The sequence below is a fragment of the Bombus fervidus genome, chromosome 7, assembly GCF_041682495.2.
Source record: "Bombus fervidus isolate BK054 chromosome 7, iyBomFerv1, whole genome shotgun sequence".
Lineage (NCBI taxonomy): Eukaryota > Metazoa > Arthropoda > Insecta > Hymenoptera > Apidae > Bombus > Bombus fervidus.
In genome coordinates this window covers 4,979,005-5,002,058 of record NC_091523.1, presented here as the reverse complement: position 1 = coordinate 5,002,058, position 23,054 = coordinate 4,979,005, and the positions used below count along the sequence as shown (strand labels likewise).

Below are 23,054 nucleotides of genomic sequence, written 5' to 3'. Positions count from 1 at the left end.
ATTTTTTTTTCCTGTACGGAATTGACAAATTTTTTGATTCGCGCTATGAACGTTTCTCACAAAAAAATGTTCACAGAATTGCGTCAGATTTCGCGTGGGACCTCTATTTTTTGAGAAAAATCGAAAGGAGTACTCTAAAATTAGGGCCAAAGCTGGTCCCGTCAGCTTTACTTAACATTTACAAATATATGGAAATTGATATTACCAAACTATTGTATATCAATGTATTATGTATTGTGTATCAATGTATTAGTTGAACTCCACAGAATTCATTGAACCCAACTGGAATCGTATAGCTTTTGTAATTTTGCTATAAATCGAGGATAAAGTTGAAAAATTGCGATTTTTTCCAAAATCGATTTTCTCAATAACTGATATTGCTGCGCAAAAATCGTGTTAAACAGTTTAATCTGATGCTGCGCCACCCCACGAAGCAAGTCGTGCATTTGGGCGCCGCCTTACAGAGAAAACCCTGAATATCGGCGTCAACGTGTTAAATCCTGGAACTTTCTTTATGGTCCGCTATATGGTCCGAATATGGGCCGCTAGCATGCTTGAAGAAAGCAATCGCAAGAAAAGTATTCAGTTTTTTTTTAACTTTCATAATGATGTTACTGTTTAAATCTTCTTAAAGAACTTTCACGCGGAATGAACAAAAATGTATATGACAATGTATTAGCTCGCCAGCTTTGTACAATACAATGCTGCCTTTCGTTTCCATTTACCGGATCCATCAACAATTATTCGGTGGTTCGGGAAAATAGATATTTGATCTGGCATTTTCCGAAGACATAGCAGATGATCGATTTTCTATTATAAAGCCTTTTTTTATAAGGAATGGTCAGAAAAATTGGTTAAAAAAATAATTTTTTAATTAGTGGATCTTAGGCTTCTTTAGTTTCTTAGGTCTGATGTAGTTTCCTTGTGGAATTTCGAAAAAAATAAAACTACACTATAAATTATAAAAAAAAAAAAGAAAAAAAATTATCAGACATGCTACTAAATTCTTTCGATAAAATGAAATGTGAGTTTGCTCTCTAAGTCTTGAGTCAGAAGCTGTCATCTGCATTTTTTATTGCTTCATTAACGGGTCACATACAAACAAGAACGATTCAATACACGGCTACTTTCTCTGAGACGTTGAATGATTTGTTCGATAATTTAAATAGTAAATGCCTCGTGATCCTAATCCAAACAAGTGTGCGTTTTGGCGATTTTGCTCTAACGTAGCAAGTAATTTAGGAAAACAATTATATAATACGGGAAATTGGTTTGTTGTTTCACCAAAAGGTTTCAAAGCACCTCCTTGTTTTTTGGGATTACGACAATTTGTAAGTGTTACTTTGCAACTGTGGAACGATTTAGAAGAAGAAGGAATTACGTTTTTAATGACTTCGTGGCTCAAGACTGATTGTTTGGAAAACTTCTTTTCCGTTTTGCGAATGCACGATGCCACTTATAATCTGAATCTTTTGATAAAAACAGTGCCTCTTACGATTCGAAAAAAATATCTTATTACATTTACAAAGTAGTTCTAATAGTAGAAATTGCATGCTTGATGATAATACGTCATTAGTACCGGAGGATATTATATCACAATGTGAAGCAGTCACGTCGTCCTCTGATATTTCATCTTTTATTGAAGAACATACTGATGATGACAGTATTGATATGCATGTTGAAGTTATTTGACATTAATTCGGACAACAGTTCGGATTCGTAGGCTCCACTATGAAGACGCGTTCAAAATTATTGCATTTGAAGAATCTTTAACAATTAAAAACTTTTTTATTTTTTATTTTTTTAACAATAACCTACGTGTTTGTGAGCTTTATAACATTCTCCTTCTTTGTTTGCATTTGTTTAGTTCTATTTTTCAGCATGTGTATATATGTATATATGCATTACGTTGCTTTTTCGCTTACGTTCCACCACTTATATAATTTCAAGCATGTGTAATATTTCATTTTCCTGTAAAACATACACATTTTTTTTAACGGTACCATACATGTGACAGTCTTTAACTTTTTCTCTTTTTCTCGTCAAGTGTTTATGAATGATTATGAATATTAAACATACTCTGGGATGATAAAAACCTTCTTTCATATCTGCACGTGGTCCATCCCTATTAATACTATTACTTTACTATCCAAATTTTCAAAAATTTAAAAATTTGATTACAAAAGGAGTAGTGGAACTAAGGGGAGGGAAAGGTATGTAACAATTGCATGTATTAAAAGACAACTTATTTTTGCATTTTATTCTACATTTTTTTATTATACATATTTTATTTGACATTTTACGGCAAAAGTTAACACATTTGAAGCCCTGTACTGAGGTGCAACATTTTTCGTTACGATCTTGTTGCGATCATATCATATGTCTTCTCTTGATGAATGATTCCCTATGAAAAGTATGTAGCATAATTCGCGTATGGCTTAATTTAGCTATATGAAGTTAGATATGTCGGGAAAAAAGTAATACAGGTTGCAAGCAGTGTTGACGGTGACGCACACCGTTCATATGTCAACTTCCACATACGACAATGTATTTCTACAAGGCATTTCGCGTGGCCCCGGGCTTATGGATAGTCCGATCATTTTCAAATAACTTGACAGTTTCGGATCTATTCAGAAGGTTTTCTCTCCCTCACTCTTTCTTTGTCTGTCTGTCTGTCTGTCTGTCTCTCTCTTCAAGCTCAATGTATTCAAAAAAAATTATAATAGCTTGGCTATGTCAAGAAATTCGATACATGGGTCCCTCATCAGCTTAAGGAAATTCATTTGACGCAACGTATTAGCATCTGCGATTCGCTTCTGAAACGCAACGAAATTGATTCATTTCTGAAACGACTGATTACTGGCGATCAAAAGTGGATAGTTTATAAAATCCAGATGACACTAAAAGCTGAGATGCACCAAAAAAAGATCATGCTGTCAGCTTGGTGGGATTATAAAGGAATTCTGTACTTCGAACTTTTACCAGGAAACCAAACGATTAATTCAAGCATGTACGTTCAACAACTCGCCAAACTGAGCGATGCAGTTCAAGAAAAGCAGCCAGAATTGGCAAATTGTAAGGATGTTGTTTTCCAGCATGATAATGCAAAGCCCCACACATCTTTAGTCATTCGCTAAAAATTATTGGAACTAGGTTGGGATGTGTTGTCATATCCACCATATAGCCCTGACCTTGCGCCTTCAGATTATCATTTATTTCGTTCCATGCAGAACTCCTTAAATAGTAAAATTTTTAATGACGCTGATGATGTAAAATCACATTTAATTCAGTTTTTGTTGGCAAAAATCAGAAGTTTTATGAACATGGAATTATGATACTGCCTGAAAGATGGCAAAAGGCCATCAACAAAAACGGACAACACCTAATTGAATAAAGTTATATTTTTAAACAAAAATTTTGAATTTTCCTTCTTAAAATACGTAATCACTAATGATTTAGTAGAATTGATCGTCTCAAAAGCCAGGTTAGAAATAAGATAAATGACACTACTGTTAATTCGATTTCTTAGTTTCCATGTTACTCTATTTGCTTCCAGAAAACGCTAATGATTCTCTTGGGTAAATTCACGTTTCATTAAATTTCATTTAAGTAATAGATATAAGACCTAAGTAAAAATATGTCTTTTGTTGGAATAGGAAATTTTTTAAAAAATTAACAGTAATTAAGATGTTTAATCACCAGAAATTAACAAGACAATTATTCTTAAAATATTCAGGCATTTATACATTCGTTACAAGATGAATAGCTTATTAATAAGGAGAATTTTAATATCTTTTCTAAATATATCCAAAAATACCATATGCACAGTATATAATATAATTTATAATTTATTTTAACCTAATGGGATAATTTTTAACAAAAATTCAGTTACATGATACATGTAATGATAAGTGAATTGTATATATAATAATTCTAACAGCCAATGACGTATAAAGTAGAAAGATCATAAACATAAAATATTTCGATCGATGTGTTTCAATCAATCATTCCTTGTGTTCAAATAATCATTTACATATATGTAATTATGTTATAAAATTGTATGGGATATTCAACAATCTGTATACTACCTACAAGTATTCCTCGATTTGATATGTAAGGCAGTTGATCAGCAATTAAAATATTGTGAACACATATTTAAATCGTAGATACATAGAACTCAGATAAATTTTGTTATATTTATAAGCTCTTTCAACTTTTAAATATTATTTGAGATATCTTGATTCATACGATATACTATATTCAGACTTATTCGTTCATTAAAAATTACTTTCAGGGCAATTATATATGTCAGGGAATATTCATAATTTGCGTATTACGAATTGGTATGAATACCTACAATAGCGTTTATTATCGTGCTAGTGAAAATTAGCATGTAAGAGAAACTTTCTTATTTAATAAGAGACATACGAAAGGCCTACAATCATTTCTAGAATTGAAAGTTCAATATATAAATTTCAGAGTCATGTATGTATGTATTCTATAAATTCCTTTGGGTATATAAAGAGATATGGAAGATTTTATTCCATACTATCTTCGGTATCAAACAATATCAAGATCCTTACTCAAATTGTCAAAGTACGTATAACTGTAAAATGTAAAATAGGACATATTTACAATTTCTTAGGGACTATTTCTGGTTCACACCAGAATACACATTGAAGTATTGTCTAAGACTTTCTTTATCAAATGTTGGGATATTAACTCATTATTCTTGAAAATAGCTATGCTGGAAGACTAGATTAATAATGTCTACAAAATTTAACAATAAATTCTATAAAATTTATCCATATCGTTTAAATAGAATCAAGTCATGAGCAGCCTACACTTCAATAAGTAATATTTCAATATAACGTACCATCAATGCCCTCGTCTTTTAACATGTTGACACAAATATAATCACTTCCATCATCGATCCAGAATTTCACCGTTAAATCATATAAATTATATAAATAAATCGTTCATCGATTCATCCACCTTAATCGTCATTCGATTCATTAAGTGTATTTGCCTAAAACACTATGATCATTGTCTACATTATATTTGTTTTTGCCCCTAATAATTTTCACGATTAATGCTATTACTTCGGATTTACTTTTGTATATAGCTGGCTGAACGAGTGAGCTAGCATCAATGTAACTATCAGTTTTCACTGTAAAACTTAAGAGACCCTTGTGTCTTAGATATGCAAGTCAAATCCAGCTTCAAAGTATAGGCGGTTGTAGTTTCGCTCGTGACAAAACGTATCTTCAAACGATCACGAAGCTCGTTTAACTAACAACTCGGCTAAACCTACAGGCTATAGCCGAGGAATCGTGTTATCGCAGGATCCTCGAGAATAAAACGAATCTCGATTAGAAACGTGGAAACGATCGATTTATCAGATACCGTGATCGAATTCATGATATCCTTCGGCGCCAGTGAATACAACATCCACCCAAACTCTCATAGCCTCTGGACTCGGTGCCATTAAATGATACAGTCTAGATGATGTTTTGACGATGAAAGTCAGTGACGGCTGTGGCGATCGTACAGTATTCATGTGGTCCACATAGACTTCTTCAATCGACTAAACATAAGAAAACATTTTGCGTTGTTCTATTATTATTGAAATTGTTGTTCTATTATTGAAAAATCAACTTAATATTCGACCAGTTTTACAAGTACTATCACTTATTTCTGCGTGATAGGTTGCACTATCCATATATGTAAGTAGGCAATTCATCGTTTATTTCATTTCAGTTTTATGAGTACAACTCGCATTTTGACCTACTTAACCCTTCGTGTCAAATATCACAGTTAGTAGCAATATCAGCTTTCGCAAAAAATTCTGTTGTTTTCTTGGATCTATTCAAAAGTATTTCAATACGTATAAATAGAATATAATTACGTATAGATATAAATAATATAAAAAATGTATTATCTACTATATACTATTGTTTGATATTTTACTTGTATATTTACCATGTAAAGTTATGGTAGATTTTTGGAAATCTCTAAATAATGATTTGCAATATAATATCTATATAAAAAATGTGATAACCCTGTACATATGTAATATACCTGGAAGTAGATCATTCCGCGCGCCTTCCTGGACGAACTGTCGCTATAATACGACAACGTCTTCCTCTTCCGGTCGAAGACGAACCACCGTTTGTTCCAGTGATGAAACTTTTTGCTCATTTTTGACAGGTAACCACTGCAACTGGTCGTATCGACCGTGACATCGTGTATTAGGGGTAACTGGTGTCCGGCGGTCTCAATGTGATGCCTCAGGTCCAGGGACTCCGACTTGATGGGGAGGTATCTCGTAAGCGGCCTCTGCGTCCATAAATCATCGAATTTACAAACCGTGAAACTGAACTGTCAAGTTAAATTACCGCTTAAACAGTATTACCATACTGTTACGCATCGAATTGCGTGAAAATAGAATCTAGAATTTGTGGACACGAACGTTCTAATACATATTAGAATTTCATTTTCTTAAAAAGACGATGGAAATATAATTTTCCATGATAGTTTATTATCGTGAACATTTAGGTTTCAAAGCACTAAAAAAATGACAGTGATTCGACTAATTCGTAACGTATAATTGGAAAAAGATCAGTATACCTGCAGTTTTGCCTTTTCACGATGTTTGACCGGTTGCAGTGGTCCAAGGGTATCCATTTCGCTGGAAGTTTGTGAAAGAGGACGACTTCCGTTTCCGTCGATTATTCCACCGCTGTTATTGCTAAGTCTCTCGCCTTCCATCGATGTCCTTTGATCGTCTCTCATCTGTAATACAAACGAATATCGCGTGTTAAATGAAAAAAGTAAGTGCTACTCGAATCACATTACTTAGGCAGATATTTCCATTAAAATCAACTTAACTCATCTACCATTTGTAGGATCTGAATCACTTCAATATACTGAGTCTTCTACAAATAATCGAGTAAGATCTTTCCAATATATAAAATAATCTAAACGATTATTCTACTGACAAGGAAATAAAAAAAAAAAAAAAAAAAAGAAAAAAAGAAAATGCCAAACAGAAAAGAGAAGAACGAAAAAGCTATGCATCGTCTCTAATCTACATTTGAGCGATTTGTCCAGAGATGTATATGTACATACATACTACGTATTATACATATATTTGCTCTCTAACCTACGTTATTTATAAATCTCAAATCGAAGGAGATTATACGTGAGAATCACACCTGTTTATGCTGTTCCTTGTAAACATTTTTTTCCCTTTTCTTTTTTTCTTCGAGAAAAGAAGACTTTCAAAGATAATCTTATAAGAATCGATTCAAAAGAGAATGCAACTAATTGAAGATGAAACTCTTCCCATATTTCTTTTTGTATCCGAACTTGACGAGACAATGTCGCGTCGCACTGTGACAATGTCTTAAAGTTTCGTTCGTAATCTGGTAATTTTTCATTTCGCGGCAAGGAACGATAGGAATTAATGGATTGCTGGAAATAATTCAAACCAACGCTCGTTAGGTCACGGCAGGCTGTTAAAGATATTTAACGAGAAAAATTTGCGCAATGAGGCGAGCCAAAAGAATGGCGTACGGGTGAGAACGATAATTCCCGTTGCCTTTTGTCTTCCTTCGTCCATTAGTCAAAGGGCTCGTGTACCGTTTTGTTTCGCTGAAACGGGCAACCCTCTTCGATAATAATGCGTCATGCGTTGGCTCGAACAATCGGGGAGAACGGATTTTAAACGAACTTTCACTGAAATCGAAATTTCACGTAATAGCATTCTGTTTTCGGTCATGTTTTACTTCGCATATATGTTCATCGAGACTTTTTTTTTATTTATCATATTGAAAATTGAATTCTAGAACTCGTGATTTTTATAAATCTGCTAAGATTATAATTAATTATTTACTATTTTTTATCTATTTAGTAAGTAAGTATATAAAATATTTAAAAAATCCAAGGACACTGGAACATGTCACTATTATTCTTAATCTAAAAATACAAGTTTCTTCATTGTAATGCCTGTCTCTAAGATTGTTCTTTGCGTCTGTCACTATTTTTATCACCAAGTAACACATACAGCTTTGCTGTTCGAGCCTCATAAATTTTCTAAACGGTATAATTTTTTACTCTCTTATGCTATGCTCTTATGTTAAAATATACAATACCAACGAAACGTTATTCAATTGTCATGCAAAATGTTTACGAACTAATTCGTTGTTGTTAATAAAAAATAAATAACGAAGCAGAAAACAAAATGCAACGTTAAACTAGTTATAAAAGATATATGTATGTCAGTCCATTTAAGACCATTTCACACACTTCATCTATTTATCACTTACTCGTCGCCGACGAACGTGCTTCTTTTTAGTCCTGTTCTTCATGTAACTCATCCACATCAGAGACATTTTGAAATCCTCTACTGTACTACTACTACTTCCAAACAAAGAGATAAACGGGGCAACAATACTATCATACAATTACAAAACAAAATATCTTCCAGTACCCAGCATCGATGAGGATTATCCAATGGTCGTTACTTTTAATGAATTTTAATACTCGATTTTTTAATTAATTCCTTCGATTATGAACAAACAAAATATAGAAGCTTCGGTGAAACGTGGTCAGGCACACCGAGCGGTTGAATCCTCCAGTTCGAAACGGATGAACGACAGTGAAGAACTGATGTCCACGAACGAACGTTCGTCGTTCAACAGGCTGGTCGCAGGTTAAAATGCGTCTCCCTCCCTCTTCTCGAAATCTTGTTGTACGCTCTGGAAATCGGTGGCTCATTCACGAGCAAAGTCATCATTGTTGGCACCGAAGGTGCCGATGACCATCCATTTGTTTAACAATGATACAGAGGGGATACAGTGTTGTTTCTGTATTCTACGTAGCATTTGAGGAATCTGCGTCACTGGGTTTTATGTGAATTTTATTTGACATCGAGCGTTGCCGTGAAAAAGTTCACGTACTATTGCGGAGTTGCGTAAGTCGTAAGCCGGCGAAAACAATTTTCGTTTATCATTCTTTGATCGAATCGATGTCACTGTTCGTTTTTTCTCTCGTTTTTCCTTTTCCTTAGCGAAGATGAAGAGATTTGAAATATGAGTCGCATTAATGTGGGTGGAAATTGCATAAATTGTTGATTTTATTGTCTTGGAATGCTCAATGAAGGATCATTAAAAGGTTTCGAGTAAAACTGAAATGTCATTCGGAAAACAGTGATCATCCGAAAAAAGATATCAGTGGACAATAGTCGTATCTTTATATACAATTTATGAATACATATCTAGAACCTTCTAGACTTTGTTAGTAATGTATGAAAATATCACGTAATGGTGAAATGACGGTTAGTTAGCTAGACAATTTCATAGCTGCACTTTCATAGCGAAAAGATACGACATACATATTTCTGGGACTTTTAAGATTTTGAATAGTATATTTCTTTATTTTTTTTTGTACTGTAAAAATGCTAGATCGACATTTATAGAATACTTGTACTTTCATTTTAATTTCATACTTTACAAGTTGTTAGCAAAGTTGTAGAGAGTTATTACTTCTATCATTTTTTTTTCTCGCCTTTGAATCGCGTAAAAACGATATGGCCATTGTTTCGTATATTATGCGTACGATTGAATTACATTTGTTACATTTTTCTTTTCGCATAGCTATAATCGTGACAATGAATCATTGAAAAAGGTGGAACGAAAGTAAGACTGAAAAAATTTCGTACAGATTGAAACGCTGAGCTGGCTAAATCAATAACGCGACAAAAATAAAAGGAAGATCGACAGGAAATTCATTACAAATTGAAAAGTAACTCCTTTTGTTGTTTCGTAACAATTCATCACGAGTTACTGTTAAATCGAAAAGCTTTTTTCTAGAAGGTATGGATATATCGATATTATCATGTTTTGAACGTAGGTAAAAAATAAATTAAGTTTTTTCTAATCATATTAAATGTTGGCTAAAGGAAAATGGAATTTGTGAGGAAAATTACATCTTGCAATTGAAGTTGATAGCGATGGTCAATTCGCAAATTCTATTCGCACATAGACGTTGGTCGATTTTGCAACATTGACGCATCGAGTCATTCGAGTCCTAGATACGCGAGTATCATCGCAAAAATACACAGCCGGCGACGAAAACGTTCGCTCCAGAATGTAGCGGATATTTGTGAAATACGCGTTCGGAAGTTCGTGTTTCTCTTCAGCACTGTAAACTACGTATCGTGAAAGACACGATTCCATTACGAAAATGAGACTCGTTTATTTATAAAATCGTCTCGTGCGCATGACATTGTGCATTGATATTTTTTATTCAGCGTATACGAATTATACAATTCTTCTTCGTCGTTTTATCATACATACTACAGCTAACAGATCTTGAAGATTATTAGAGCAAACAATCTTTACATGAAACTTTCAACTCGTATGAAACTACACATCGTCCTTTCAAAATTTGCAGAAATTCTACCATTCGGCAAGAAGTTGAACTCCAAGTGTATACTGTTGATAATAAGAAGCGTGTTTCCATCAGCGGAAAAAAAGGAGTCGTCACACTCGAGACCTTCCGCTATTTGAAACGGCGAGTCGACAAAGGAAGCACGCGAAAATCGACGAGTTCGTGGAACACATACGAGGAAGCGATTCGTGTTATTCCTTACGGTCGACCGTAAAACTTCTTCGTCCGCGCGAACAAGTAGACGAAGCGAATTCTTCAGGGTTCGGTCGAAACAAATAAAAAAAAAAAAAAAAAAAAAAAAAAAAGAAAAGAACTCGACGTCGCCTGGTCCCTTGCGATTGTGACGCTTTTTGAATATCCTGCTAGGAGGAATTACATCTTCCTCGAATCAGGCCTCATTGCGAGTATACAAATGTTTGTCGATCGTTTTGAAGATATGATTTTAAATTTAGAGATACGACATGTTTGAACAGTTTGACAGTAAGTTTGTAGAAAGAATCGTTTGATGTTTGACGAGTATCAATATTTCCTGAAAGTTGCTGAGGTGATGATCGATAAATTTGTATCGATGATCTAAAATTCTTATAAGTTGTGACCCTAAAGGAATCACAAAGTCATTTTTGGAACATAAAAGTTGAGAATGAAAAATGTCTAACTCTGGACTAAAGGAAAAGAGACACGAAGGACCCGATTATTTCTTTTCCAAATAAAAATACAGACTACTAATTATATTACCAGTAGAGATAAATTTACGCAAAAGAGATTCTCGTCATTTTGGCATTACCCTTCTTATTATCCAATAGAAATAAAAATAAGATTTCTGGTCGTTACTTTACACATACCTATTTTAGAAACAGTTCGTGCAATGAAATCATAAAATGAAATCAACAGATATCCTAAAAGATGAAATCTGCATTGTAACAGGATGTTAGCACGACTATAACATTCAGAAAGCATTTACAGCTATCCAGAAATTGGCAAGTTAAACACCTAGTCCAGACCAGATTCACTGCGCGGTATACATTTACGGTAACTTCCGAAAGGAATTGTCCGACGTCTTCCACGTTATCGGCAGAAATAATCGACATGGGAAAGGCAAGAATCTTCGTCTTATTAATACTCGAAACCTGTTTTTGATAGTACTAAAGCGACATTTTTGAAACAACGTGACATACTACACTATTCCGGAAGTTTCGTCTGAAAATCTCAATAAACATGTCATGATTATACAGTAATTTTACGTGTACATGCAGCTCTCACGATACAAGTCTCGCGTGTATATTTATGCGTTAATGAGCACTGCTCGTATGCGAGCAACGCGAACTGCATCGCGTACTACGCGTGAATTGCTGATAGGAGATGATAAATATTAAAAACGCGTAACAGAAAAATTTTACACTAATATTTACGGTGATTCGTGCATATCGTGATTCGTATAAATGTCAGAAGAACAGATTATATAATGTATCGCGTGTGAAAATATTCTTATGAATGAATGTGGAAAATAGTCTGGAAATTAATTTAATCTATAAATAATATAAAAGAATGCACATACTACGAAAAGAAAAATAAATAATACAATCAATAACGTTTCTTTAAACGATTACCAAATAAATATATTTATCTTATGAGCTTTTACTTCGATGAAAAATTTCACATCGTGGTCACACTTGCCTCATTGCAGTCATACTTTCGTAAAGTTGAAATATTCCAACGATGGTTATAAATGTAAGAAATTAAGTTGAACATTCCATGAATCTTTCTTTTTTAATAGCATATTATAAATTCCTTATATGAAACAAGTTTCCCGTATTAAAACTTTTCTTAGTGTGCGAGTAATTTAAGATCTGTCTTCGTTTCATTAAAAGACATGACATAAAGCTACTCCTCGACCCCGGATGATTTTATTGAATCCGTTAAGTACAGTGGTCGCCGGTCGTAATTACTAAAATTAGGCTGTCTAAGTGAACGTTCTGGATGATTGAAATGATCGAGTAAGTTTGACATACACGATCAATTTTCTCATTTTTAAAATTTTTCGAATAACAAACTTGTTTGCTGTTAATTCTGTGCTTTTCTCCATTTTCTCTTGTATATTAAATAATATTGAATTAATGTATTAATATATTAATATTAAGTAATAAAATAGATATTAAACTCCAAACAAGCTACGATCGTAAAAAACGGAATAAGTAATGAATTAGCGATTTTGGAAACTAGTTTCTGCAAAAATTATAAAACATATGCTGTTGATAAAAAGTATGAATTAAAGAACAGGTTATGAAAAAGTAATACTTATAAATTTATTGACTGATGGAATATAGACTAAATATAATTAATGATTTAAATTCGTGTAATTTTGAAATAGAAAGACTATATATATAATTATTTGCAATAAGTAATTGCTATAGCTTTTATAAATTTTCCAAATTTCTCACTCCACTGCACTTATTTGTCCATCAGTCTGTTTTCAACGTATTTTACACAAACCAAACCAGAAATTGATTCGAATTTTAAAGTGAATAGACATCTCATCGGATGACTAACCACTCAACTTTTATCGGCATCACGGTGAACAGTAGATAAATATAGCGACAGGACCTTTTGTTTGCTTTTTGACGATAGAACTTTTAAGCTGAAACTCGTCAGTAGCGATAAGAAACAGAATTTCCTATAATTATCGATTTTTCTTTTTGTTATATACATATATATACCACCAATATTATCTGTTTAATTTTCTGTTTCATTTTTGTCCTAATCGACGTGGTTAGAATTCTATCATTCAAGTTTAATATAAAAGATCAAATGTGAGACAATCTCAGTGTTTTCCACTTGAAATGCTCCAAAATATTTGAAAATATGATCTATCTAACATATTGTAGTGGTAGATATTTTGGCAAAGCTATCAACGATTAGAAAACCGAAATCGTGGAGCAAAGAGAACTACGACTCATTTGAAATTTTGTCAAATGACCCTGACTTAATTTCGATGTTCAGACAAATTCGTAACAAAATTTCTTTTCACTATGTTTTTTGCTCCCTTTATACAAAGCAGAACGCGGCTCGACCCGTCAAAAGTCTTCGACATTTTGTTAGCGAAGATGAGTCACATTTTTCTTAAAGCATGAAAGTCTTGGCATCTAGACGAAATATGCGTCTCCTCTAATTTACCCCGAACCAGCTTTAAACATTCATGAGAAATTGCTATGTCACGGTCACGAGTTCAGTCTCGAGTTAACCGTCTCGTCAAGCTTTAATGATTGTGAATGCCACGAAACTGTTAATAAGTACTTCTTAATCGGAAATGTGCATTTCCCTTCCATCTGCACTGACCAAATTTTTCTGTATAAGACCATTTTTCATTCCATTTTCAATAGAATAAATCTTTGCAAAAGTTCTTTAATCGCCAATCGATATTTTTCATCGTAACTGAACATACATATATCTATGTTTTTGAAGAATTAGTATTCTAAGAATATATCACCTTAACAGCTGCTAATTATAGAAAAGCTAATTAAGAAGCAAATTTTGCAGAAAGACCTTTTTATGTACTCACGTTATCATTTTGGAGCAGACTGTAGGAATTATTCGAAGGTCCTGGACTGGATGACGTGAGCTCCGAAAGTTTGCTAGCAGACAATTTCTCGTTGGTTCCACCCTCTGCACTGTCGCTGCTTCCGCTACCACTATAAATTTAATGTCGTTAATTGATTTTTATCTTCAAATGGTCATCGAAATCGCATTGATAAAAGATATTCAATTTATTCGTAATGACAAGGATAAACGAAAATTTGTACGTCAATTTTTTAAATTAAATTGTACCTGCGGTATTTGCACTCTACAGTTAGTTACTTTCCTATTCATATCGATTTTAAAATTGACTTTGAAATATACTTAGTTGCCTTGAGATTATTTATTTTATAGTCGAATTAAAATTACAATTAATCCTCTATAATAGCATATATAACATTGGAGTTACGTAATCATGTATCTATTTTATCTTTTTGTTTGTTCGTATTGTTTCTGTACTATTCTATTCTGCCGTTGTAACATCGTATAATTGCACCAAAAACAAATAAACTCTGATGAACCGCAACATTTTTTTAATAATAATAGATAAAGTATATTCCTATATATCCTTTTCACTCATATTCAAACTGTATGTCTACTTTTTTTCCACATCTTGGAACACGTCAAAAGAATCTAAGCTGGCATTGACAATAATATCTGCGGTGAAAATTTTCGCAAAACAATTCGAAATCACATCGATACGAAAATTAAGCGATGGATTAGGCACTAATAATTTACAGCACTAATTCGGAACCAGGAACGATTCGATGCATCGTTAACTAGGGAACAATAGGAAATTTTCAACCAACGATTTCTACAGTATTTCGACAGTTACAAAGAAAGTCAGAAAATAAATGGAACGAGATAAACGATTGGATTGTTGGTTGGCAACGAATTCGAAGCAGCCATAAGCACCGTGGTAACCGGACCACACGAGTAATGCATCTTCCAACTGATTTACGTCAACCGCATCGAATATCACCGGTTTTTATCTTACGTAATCACCGATGTGATCTTCGAGTGATTCTCGTTTCGCGTATCGAACACCGTCCCGTAAACTTGAGCCACGCGAGATCGCGAAAAAAGCCGGAGAAGGCAGCAGGCTCTTCTAGCTGGCGAGGATCGCCACTACCAGCGAGGCCATAGCCGCAGCAGGTATTATTAAAACCTAACAAGTACAAAGTGACTCGGTCGACCGGTTCGACGGTGCCACCAGCATAGCATTTAATTCTTCTACAATGTTCAACCGAACTCGACGACACTCTTTTCAATCCCGTTGCTATGGAGACGTTGTCCTTGGCCCCCCAGGAACAGGGTCATCTTTTTCATTTCGTTTGCTCCTTTTGCCGAGCTCTCAGTGTCCATGGATGTGGTCATTGTCGAGAGGTGGAGCCGTAGCAGACAAAAAGAAGAGAGAGAGAGAGAGAGAGAGAGAGAGAGAGAGAGAGAGAGAGAGAGAGAGAGAGAAGTATATACAGGGTGATCCTGTTAGGTGCAATCGTCTCTTCTGTTACCTTATTGAAGAGGAGAATTCGTTAAAATGACTGTTTTATCGTTTTCTTGTAAAAATGTACGGGAGTAAAGGTTATAATACATACGAGGAAGTTTCAAAATATATTTCTGGTATATTGGTTAGGCTATTATTGGCTATTATCTTCGTATTTGTTAAATTGTAATTTTGACTAAAAGGTGTGATCAAATATACTATAAAGTGGTCGTTTAAATGGAAGCATTCTCATGGATATTTTGCCGAAATTTGAGTAAACTATTTGAAATAGAAGTTTTTTGATAAACGAATATAAGATGCGAGAGATAGAGAAAGAGAGAAAGAGAGGGAGAGAGAGAGAGAGAGAGAGAGAGAGAGAGAGAGAGAGAGAGAGAGAGAGATGACATTTGAACAGAACGAAGAGATCAAATTTATCTTAATTGTTAAGCTTCTCTATTTGGTAGGATCGTACATTCAGCACGTGCTGCAAACAAGAGTGACATCAATTTTGTAATTTATGGATTAATTTATAGGAATTAACAGCGGACAATTCGTAAGAAATTATAAGCAAGTTGCCGCGTATCTTATTGAATTTATTTTGAAATATATGCCTCGATTGAAACAGGGCGTTTCTCTTGTTATTACTCTCAGAAGCCATACAATGCTTCGTCATTAGTTATACAATAAGTATTGTATAATTATCTAAGGAACTAACACACAATTGTGTTAATTTTATACGTGTTACAAAGATCAGTTGACCTCTAACTTGAAACACTTTTTCTTAAAATTTCCTACATCTTCTCGACCAACCAAATATTTAATCAATGAAAATTACAAAAAAAAAAAAAAAAAAAAAAATGTAAAAACAAAATTTTTCTAAACTCACAAGTACCGATGACGAAATTCGCGTGAGTGCGTTTCCAAGGGTCGATAGAAATTTTTGTAAAGCCAATCCTTGCTGACAATGTAAAAGCGATTGCTGGTTAGGAAAGTAATCAAGCTGCATCCTCTGAACCTAGCTTCGTTAATAACGGACGCACCCACTTCCCTTGCGTTCATTCTCGTGCATTCTCCTCCCTTTAATTCGCACCCTCCCGATCACTCACGCGACCACTGTGCCTTCTCCAGGAAAATCCTTTAACACAATTTCAACACGACTTCTGATAAATTTTCAATTGCATCATTTTACTATCAATTTCTTCTTTTTCTCTAGAATAGACGATACCACGACGTTCTTCAACGATAAATATTTCCTTTCTTTTTCCTTGCTTTTCGTCTTAATGGATTCCTTGACTGCGTTTTCACCTTCGAAAAATGCATGCATCAGCATGTGGAATAACCTTGCGAGATTGCGACTACACGTATGTCGTAAATTTTTAAAATTTTCTTTGTAACTTTGTAAAATTTTTCTCACCGAATAAGATTTAGTTTTTAACTTTTACTCGAGTCGATAAAAATATTTTGATAAATCTCATGGTTATAAACGGAGATGATTCTGTCAAAGTATATTCTGGCACTTTCACATTTGTTGTAATTTCTATAACATATATGTACTTTGTTATCAAGGCTCCGTTTGCTTATGAGAAACAAGAGTTATAGTCTGCCAATGTAATCTGATGTTTAGAAAACAATAATCGTTCTGTAACGTATATAGGTATACATAAACAGTTTGGTGTCAATATAATGATATAATTAATAAAATACGATACCAATAAGCAGTTGAAACAAGACTTTCTGACAAAGAATCTTTAATTATTTATTAATTAATTTTGCTTATATTTCTTCTTTTCACAATGTTCGTTTTCTATAGTCTCTTCATTTATCACCGACGATTTCTTTAGGTCATCGATCGATCTTTTGGACTTTCTACTCGATTCCGTCCCACGATAAATCTTAAAGCCGCGCAATACACTTTTACGAGTACTACCTATCAAATAAATCAATCTTTATACCGCTGGGTCCATCGTGTTCGCATTATTGCAATGTTCCTTTCTTTGTTATGATCTTACAATGCAACGATGCGTCCTTCTGCAACATACGTTATTCGAATTGCATTTACGATTCTGATTCCATTCATTACCACGAAATTCTATTCCTCGTGAATCGTTCGTTGCTTTATTTTCAAATTAAGAAGAGAAAATACTCGAAACACGAAACGTATTTCACCATCGATATAGCCGTAAAATTTGATAAGATTCGTATATGTTTCGTTCGAGTTGCGTTTATCTTATCACTGAAATAAAATTTCAAATTTTTCTGTTACAATCGTGATTAAAGTCCCACGATTTCTTCATTATCGAAGACAGTTACTACGGGATCCGTCGCTCATATGAGCTATCCAGAAGTTAAATCGATAAATTTCACTTTTTACAAATTTCTCGACTGTAGAATCAAAGCTCGATATGATTAGAGCTCAACTTTTCCTAACGGTTCTGCTTCCGTATAACATATATATTCCTCTCAAGAACCATCCTCTATATACGTGTTACATCGGTCTCGAAGCCTTAATATCCATTCATTTACAATTTTCGTTTAACTCACAAAACTTGTCACTTAGAACTCTATGTTTTTCACTGATTCACGCGAGATTCTTACAATATATATTTGTTCTATCTGTCTCTAGAGCACCAAAATCCTGCCTTCTAGCAATAAACAACGTCTATCTTATCGAGTCTATCCGAACTACTAGAGTTCCTACTCAATGTACACTTTCATTAACCACAACGAGTAAGATGACGAGGAAACGACGTGTCAACAGCGTCAGCTAACCGCGGAAAGGCAGCTTGTTGCAACAGATACCGTATCGTTTGATAACACCCCACCCAAGCGTATCCAAGTAACGCGCGGGACAAGCAGCAGAGCCGATAAAGCGTTTTATTGCCGGCAGCGTAATCAACCGGACAATCTACGATCGTCGACGCCGATTCCGATGCTTTCTCGCGTCGCTCCTCCTTACCTATCAAGGCTGCTGCGACACCTTTTACTCTCGATGGGATTCCAGTTTCACGAAACTGCCCGATTAAAAGTGACGCGACGCGAGTAGATCACGTGCGCCATGTAATTCTTGCACAACCCGTTCCATTTACAAACAAAGGAAAAACTCGCGACTATTTGTTACGTGAAGGTCTATTAAATGTTACGGATAGCCGTGTCTTGAGTACCTCTTAATTTTGTGAAAATCGTGTTCTCACATTTTTCTTTAAAAAAGAAAATGCCAATGTTTAACATAAACTAGTCAGAATCAGAGTCTAACTCATTGATGATCGATGTTAACAAACATGATATTCGTCATAAGCGATACTAATATTGTAGAAATCACTGATCAGTGATCTTTATAGATTTATTTATTGTGATTTAAACAGGAAACGATGGTTATTTAATGTGAACTTAATGCACTAATATGATATAACTAAGGCAACTAAATTGATAATTCACGACTCGCAACTTACAATTAACAGTTCATAACAACTCGGCAACTAATGATTAACCAACTCGCAACTCGCTCTCAACTCGACTTGACTCAACTGACGACTCACAATTCACAATTTACGACTCGACAATTCATGAGTAACAATTAATCCGCAACTACTCGTAGCTTCCTCGCAATTCTCTCGCAACTCTGTCGTAACTCCCTCGCAATTCTAGTCGCAACTAGACTAACCGCTACCTTTCACACCACGGTTTTGGTATTCCTAGCACGCACATGTGTTCCACAGATGTGGATGACCCATGATCAAGTACACCTTTTTTAATTACCCAATGCCGTAAAGGGCCACGGGTATATGGCCCATCGAGATTTCCCATCTTTCTCGCCCCGTTAGCACTTTTAATGTTTTTTACCTGTAGTTCATCGGAATTTAGTTGATCGGGATACTACAATATGCTGAAAACATATAAACGTGTCTGACAATATTTACAGAAATATTTACACGATATTTTAACGCATAACAAGTGAAATCTTTTGTTCTTAACTTAAAATCGTGGCGGTTGTATACAGCTCAAATTATACCTTTCAGTTAAATCGATAAATTAAATTATACCAATGGTTACTGTTAAGTCCCGTGACCCTACCACATACTATAATCCATCTTCGGTCAAGATGGCCACCAGCTCTATAAACATACTCGGATCCGCAATAATCCTAAGGAACCGTCATAAGATTTAGCATTTCTTACTTTACTGTCAAGGTCCTTAATTACTACAAACATCTTTCAAGTCGAGACGTTTCTTAGGGTTATTGATCATTCAGGTAAAACATGGGAATCCCATGTGCGACGTTCAAGGGTCACTTCCACCCGCAAGCGACCATTGGTGAGAAACGGCCAGCACCCATCACTAGTTTTTCCTGCAAACCTTACCGTCACAGAAAATCACTTGCTAACAACTCTTCGCTCAAGACACTTCTACATCTCCCGCACGCACATCACTCGCGGACACTTATATTCTTCAAAAGTTGTTGGAAATAAAGAGTTACATTTAAACTGTTAACTCAATGTTACAATCATTCAAACCACCCCTATTATCTTCACCGAAATAGGGGATCGGCTGGTTGGTGGCGTCGATTATCGTATCGAGACGAAAATTTACGACTCTCGTTGACGTGTTATACTGCGAATGCATCTCCCCGCAAAACCGTCGAACAGTTACGAACGATCATTTTTAATTGAAAAACGCACGCGCTTTCTATTTCTGTTAACTGCATTGAGGGCTTTCTTTTTATCACTAAATCTACAGATAAGACACGTTCTGCCACTATTGCTAAAGTGACATTGTGTACGATCACTCGGAACGAGGCGATTTCGTCATTCGTGTATACTGTACACACACGTACAAAGAATATATCTATACTGTACACTTACTAAGCAATACTGTGAGCACTTTTAAATTTTTTATATTTCTTGAATGTTACGCAATCATGTTATCTATGTTCAAAAATGTTTTATCAGTTACCTATCTATATTTTCGTTATATATCGTTCGAAGAATTGTAAACTTTGCAAATGTTTGTGAAATCATTTTAGATTCCATACATTTTTCAATATTTAGAATTTGCAGAAAGATAACAATGGAAAATATCGCTTCACAAAATTCAGAACGTACTTGTCTCACCGTTGTTTCTCTCAGACTTTCAGGATTTTGTCGTGCGATTATCAAACACAAACCATGCAATTTTCATTTCTTCTCACTTTCTTATGATGCGTTTAAACCAGGCGAATGAATGCTCGTTCCCTCTCCACTTTAATAAAATGAACGGATTCACGTTTTCACTATCATTTTTTAATTTTATTAAAGTGGGGAGCGAACTAGCATTCGTTCATTTGTAAATTGGTTCAGCTGTAAACGCATCATTACGAGAACAAGCAAAGAATTGGGGTATGAAGGTGATTTGGGCTATGAAGGCGGCGTAATTGAACATGTGACTTACCTTTCTGCTGGTCCCGTTGAATAACTAGAGGATTCTTCTCCTGACTCAACACTGTTGAAAGAGGTACAGTTCATTTTTCTTTCTTCCCACTGCGACCGAACCTCGTCTTGAACTCTTCGTTTCAATTCCTCCACTCTTCGTCTTTCTTCCGAAATTACTTGGCTGCCTGTAACACGAGTAAAGTAGAAAATAATTTAATAGCATCAAAAGTTTCATTGTCTATTTAAATATTTTGTTAGATAATTCTCTTCGTAATTGTGTACTATAAAATTCATTTTGTTATTTATTACAATGCGTCTATAGAAATAAATTTTCTGTTATTTAACACATTTAGCTATACAATTTGTAAAGCCATTTACCTTGTTTGGCTAAATGAAGCTGTCGATTTCTCTCAATTTCTTTGAGGGATTCGATAGTCTTCCTTCCCAAGCTGCCCTGATTGTTTACAATGGGAGAGTCAGTAGTGACCCTGGAGATCCTGTCGAAGTCTTCCCTGCTCGGAGATCGTTTCTCGTCTCTGTTTTCGCAAGCATTCTGCGCCAATTTTATCAGTTCATCGTTAATCGCTCTAACTCGGTTTCGACCCTATGGCGATAAGAGACAAGATCAAACAAAAATCACGAACATCAGGCATTAACAACTGAAATATTCTGCTTGTTTTGTGAATAATCTACAAATTCACTAACTTCTTCCAACCGTTTCAAATGCGTTAGCTTCTGCCTTTCAAGGCTTCTTGCATCTTTAGTCGCTGTGCTTTTTGCTTCAGATCTCTGTGCTTCCAAGTGGCTCAATCGAACCTTTCTGGTCTCTATCTTGGTTGTCAATTCGCTCAAGTATCTAAAACAGACATTTACATCGCCAAATCTATGTTAGATTCAATTGTCAATCACCATATAATTAGCATACTAAAGTATATATTAATTTGTGAAAGAAGAACCCTTTCGTGGATTAGTTTAACAATTAAAATTTCTATAAAATCGATTCTATGTTACTGATCGGCTCTATCGATCATACACAGTTGATACGAGACAGCTTTATTGACAATAAAAATATAATATAATTATCATATAATTATATAATAAAATGTAATATAAAAATATAATTATTTTTGAGAATGAAAGATATATCACAAAGAAGGTAAAACAAGGATGAAAAATCAACAAGAATTTAAAGAAATTTAATCGCACAATCGTGCATGAAATACTTTACCTCTGTAACTCTTCCCTGGTTGCAAGTTTGCTCGCTTCTTCTTCCAAATGATGAAACTCCAAATCCTCAAAGGCCTTCCTTTCTGACTCCAGGACGTCTTGCTGAGCCATAAGTCTCTTGCTGATATTCTGTTGCGTGGTTTCATCCACGCAATTCGCCAATTCCTCTTCCAAATTGTTACAAGTCTGTTGAGCCCTTTGTACTCTCTGTTTTGCTTCCGCTTGCAAATTTGCTTGACTCGTGTTATCCTCGGCCATCTGTCTCTCCAGTTCGTTTATCCGCATCTGTACTTTTATCTTCTCACCCTCGTCTTGACTGAGTTTCAACGATTCCGACTCGTATTCTGCAGACAGCAGTGCTTTTTCTAATTCGAGCTGTCACACACAAAATGCACATAATTAATGCTTAAAGAATGTTATAGGAGAAACTATACCATTGTTTCTCTTAACAACCTGTTCTAAACTTTGTTTTAGGATTTTGATCCTGGAAAACAAGAGAACGAGCTTTTTCATAATTGTTCGTTTCTTCCTTCTAAAATTTGTTATTTTAGAAATGCTTGATGCACGAATGTTTGAACGTTACTGAGTAAGCTGGAGCAAGACTAAGAAGAGCAAAGGGTAATACCTTATCTCATTGCGAAATAAGAAAAAGTAAATATATTTTAACTCGAAGGTAAACGTAGATAAGAGGATAAGGTTCGAGTTCTCGATTATCCTTACCATCGAATACACTCATATCTTTAAACTCGAAATTATTCATTTGTCGGTACTATTTAATGCTAAAGGGTATACCTTTATAACACTGGGGGTGATTTGTCTCGCGATGGTTCTGTCACTTACGAAAATGGCATTCGTTTAGTTAGATGTGTGTGTGTGCGCATCTGATGATGCGACTGCAAGCTGATATTTTT

The 23,054-nt window shown here is 34.8% G+C and overlaps 1 protein-coding gene across 4 annotated transcripts in view; it reads right to left on the bottom strand.

The window, feature by feature from the left end:
* Positions 1–3,672: 3,672 nt before the first annotated feature.
* Positions 3,673–23,054, bottom strand: part of LOC139988646 (uncharacterized) — a 59,412-nt gene continuing 40,030 nt past the window's right edge. For all 4 annotated transcript variants that reach the window (XM_072006298.1, XM_072006301.1, XM_072006299.1 and 1 more), the window contains exons 6-13: positions 22,145–22,518; positions 21,622–21,772; positions 21,295–21,520; positions 20,936–21,101; positions 14,012–14,141; positions 6,631–6,795; positions 6,082–6,339; positions 3,673–5,587 (exon numbers count right to left, since the gene is read on the bottom strand). In XM_072006298.1, coding sequence (XP_071862399.1) covers positions 5,399–5,587; positions 6,082–6,339; positions 6,631–6,795; positions 14,012–14,141; positions 20,936–21,101; positions 21,295–21,520; positions 21,622–21,772; positions 22,145–22,518 — 1,659 coding nt within the window. In that variant the 3' untranslated portion in view covers positions 3,673–5,398. The remainder of the gene's footprint in view (positions 5,588–6,081; positions 6,340–6,630; positions 6,796–14,011; positions 14,142–20,935; positions 21,102–21,294; positions 21,521–21,621; positions 21,773–22,144; positions 22,519–23,054) is intronic.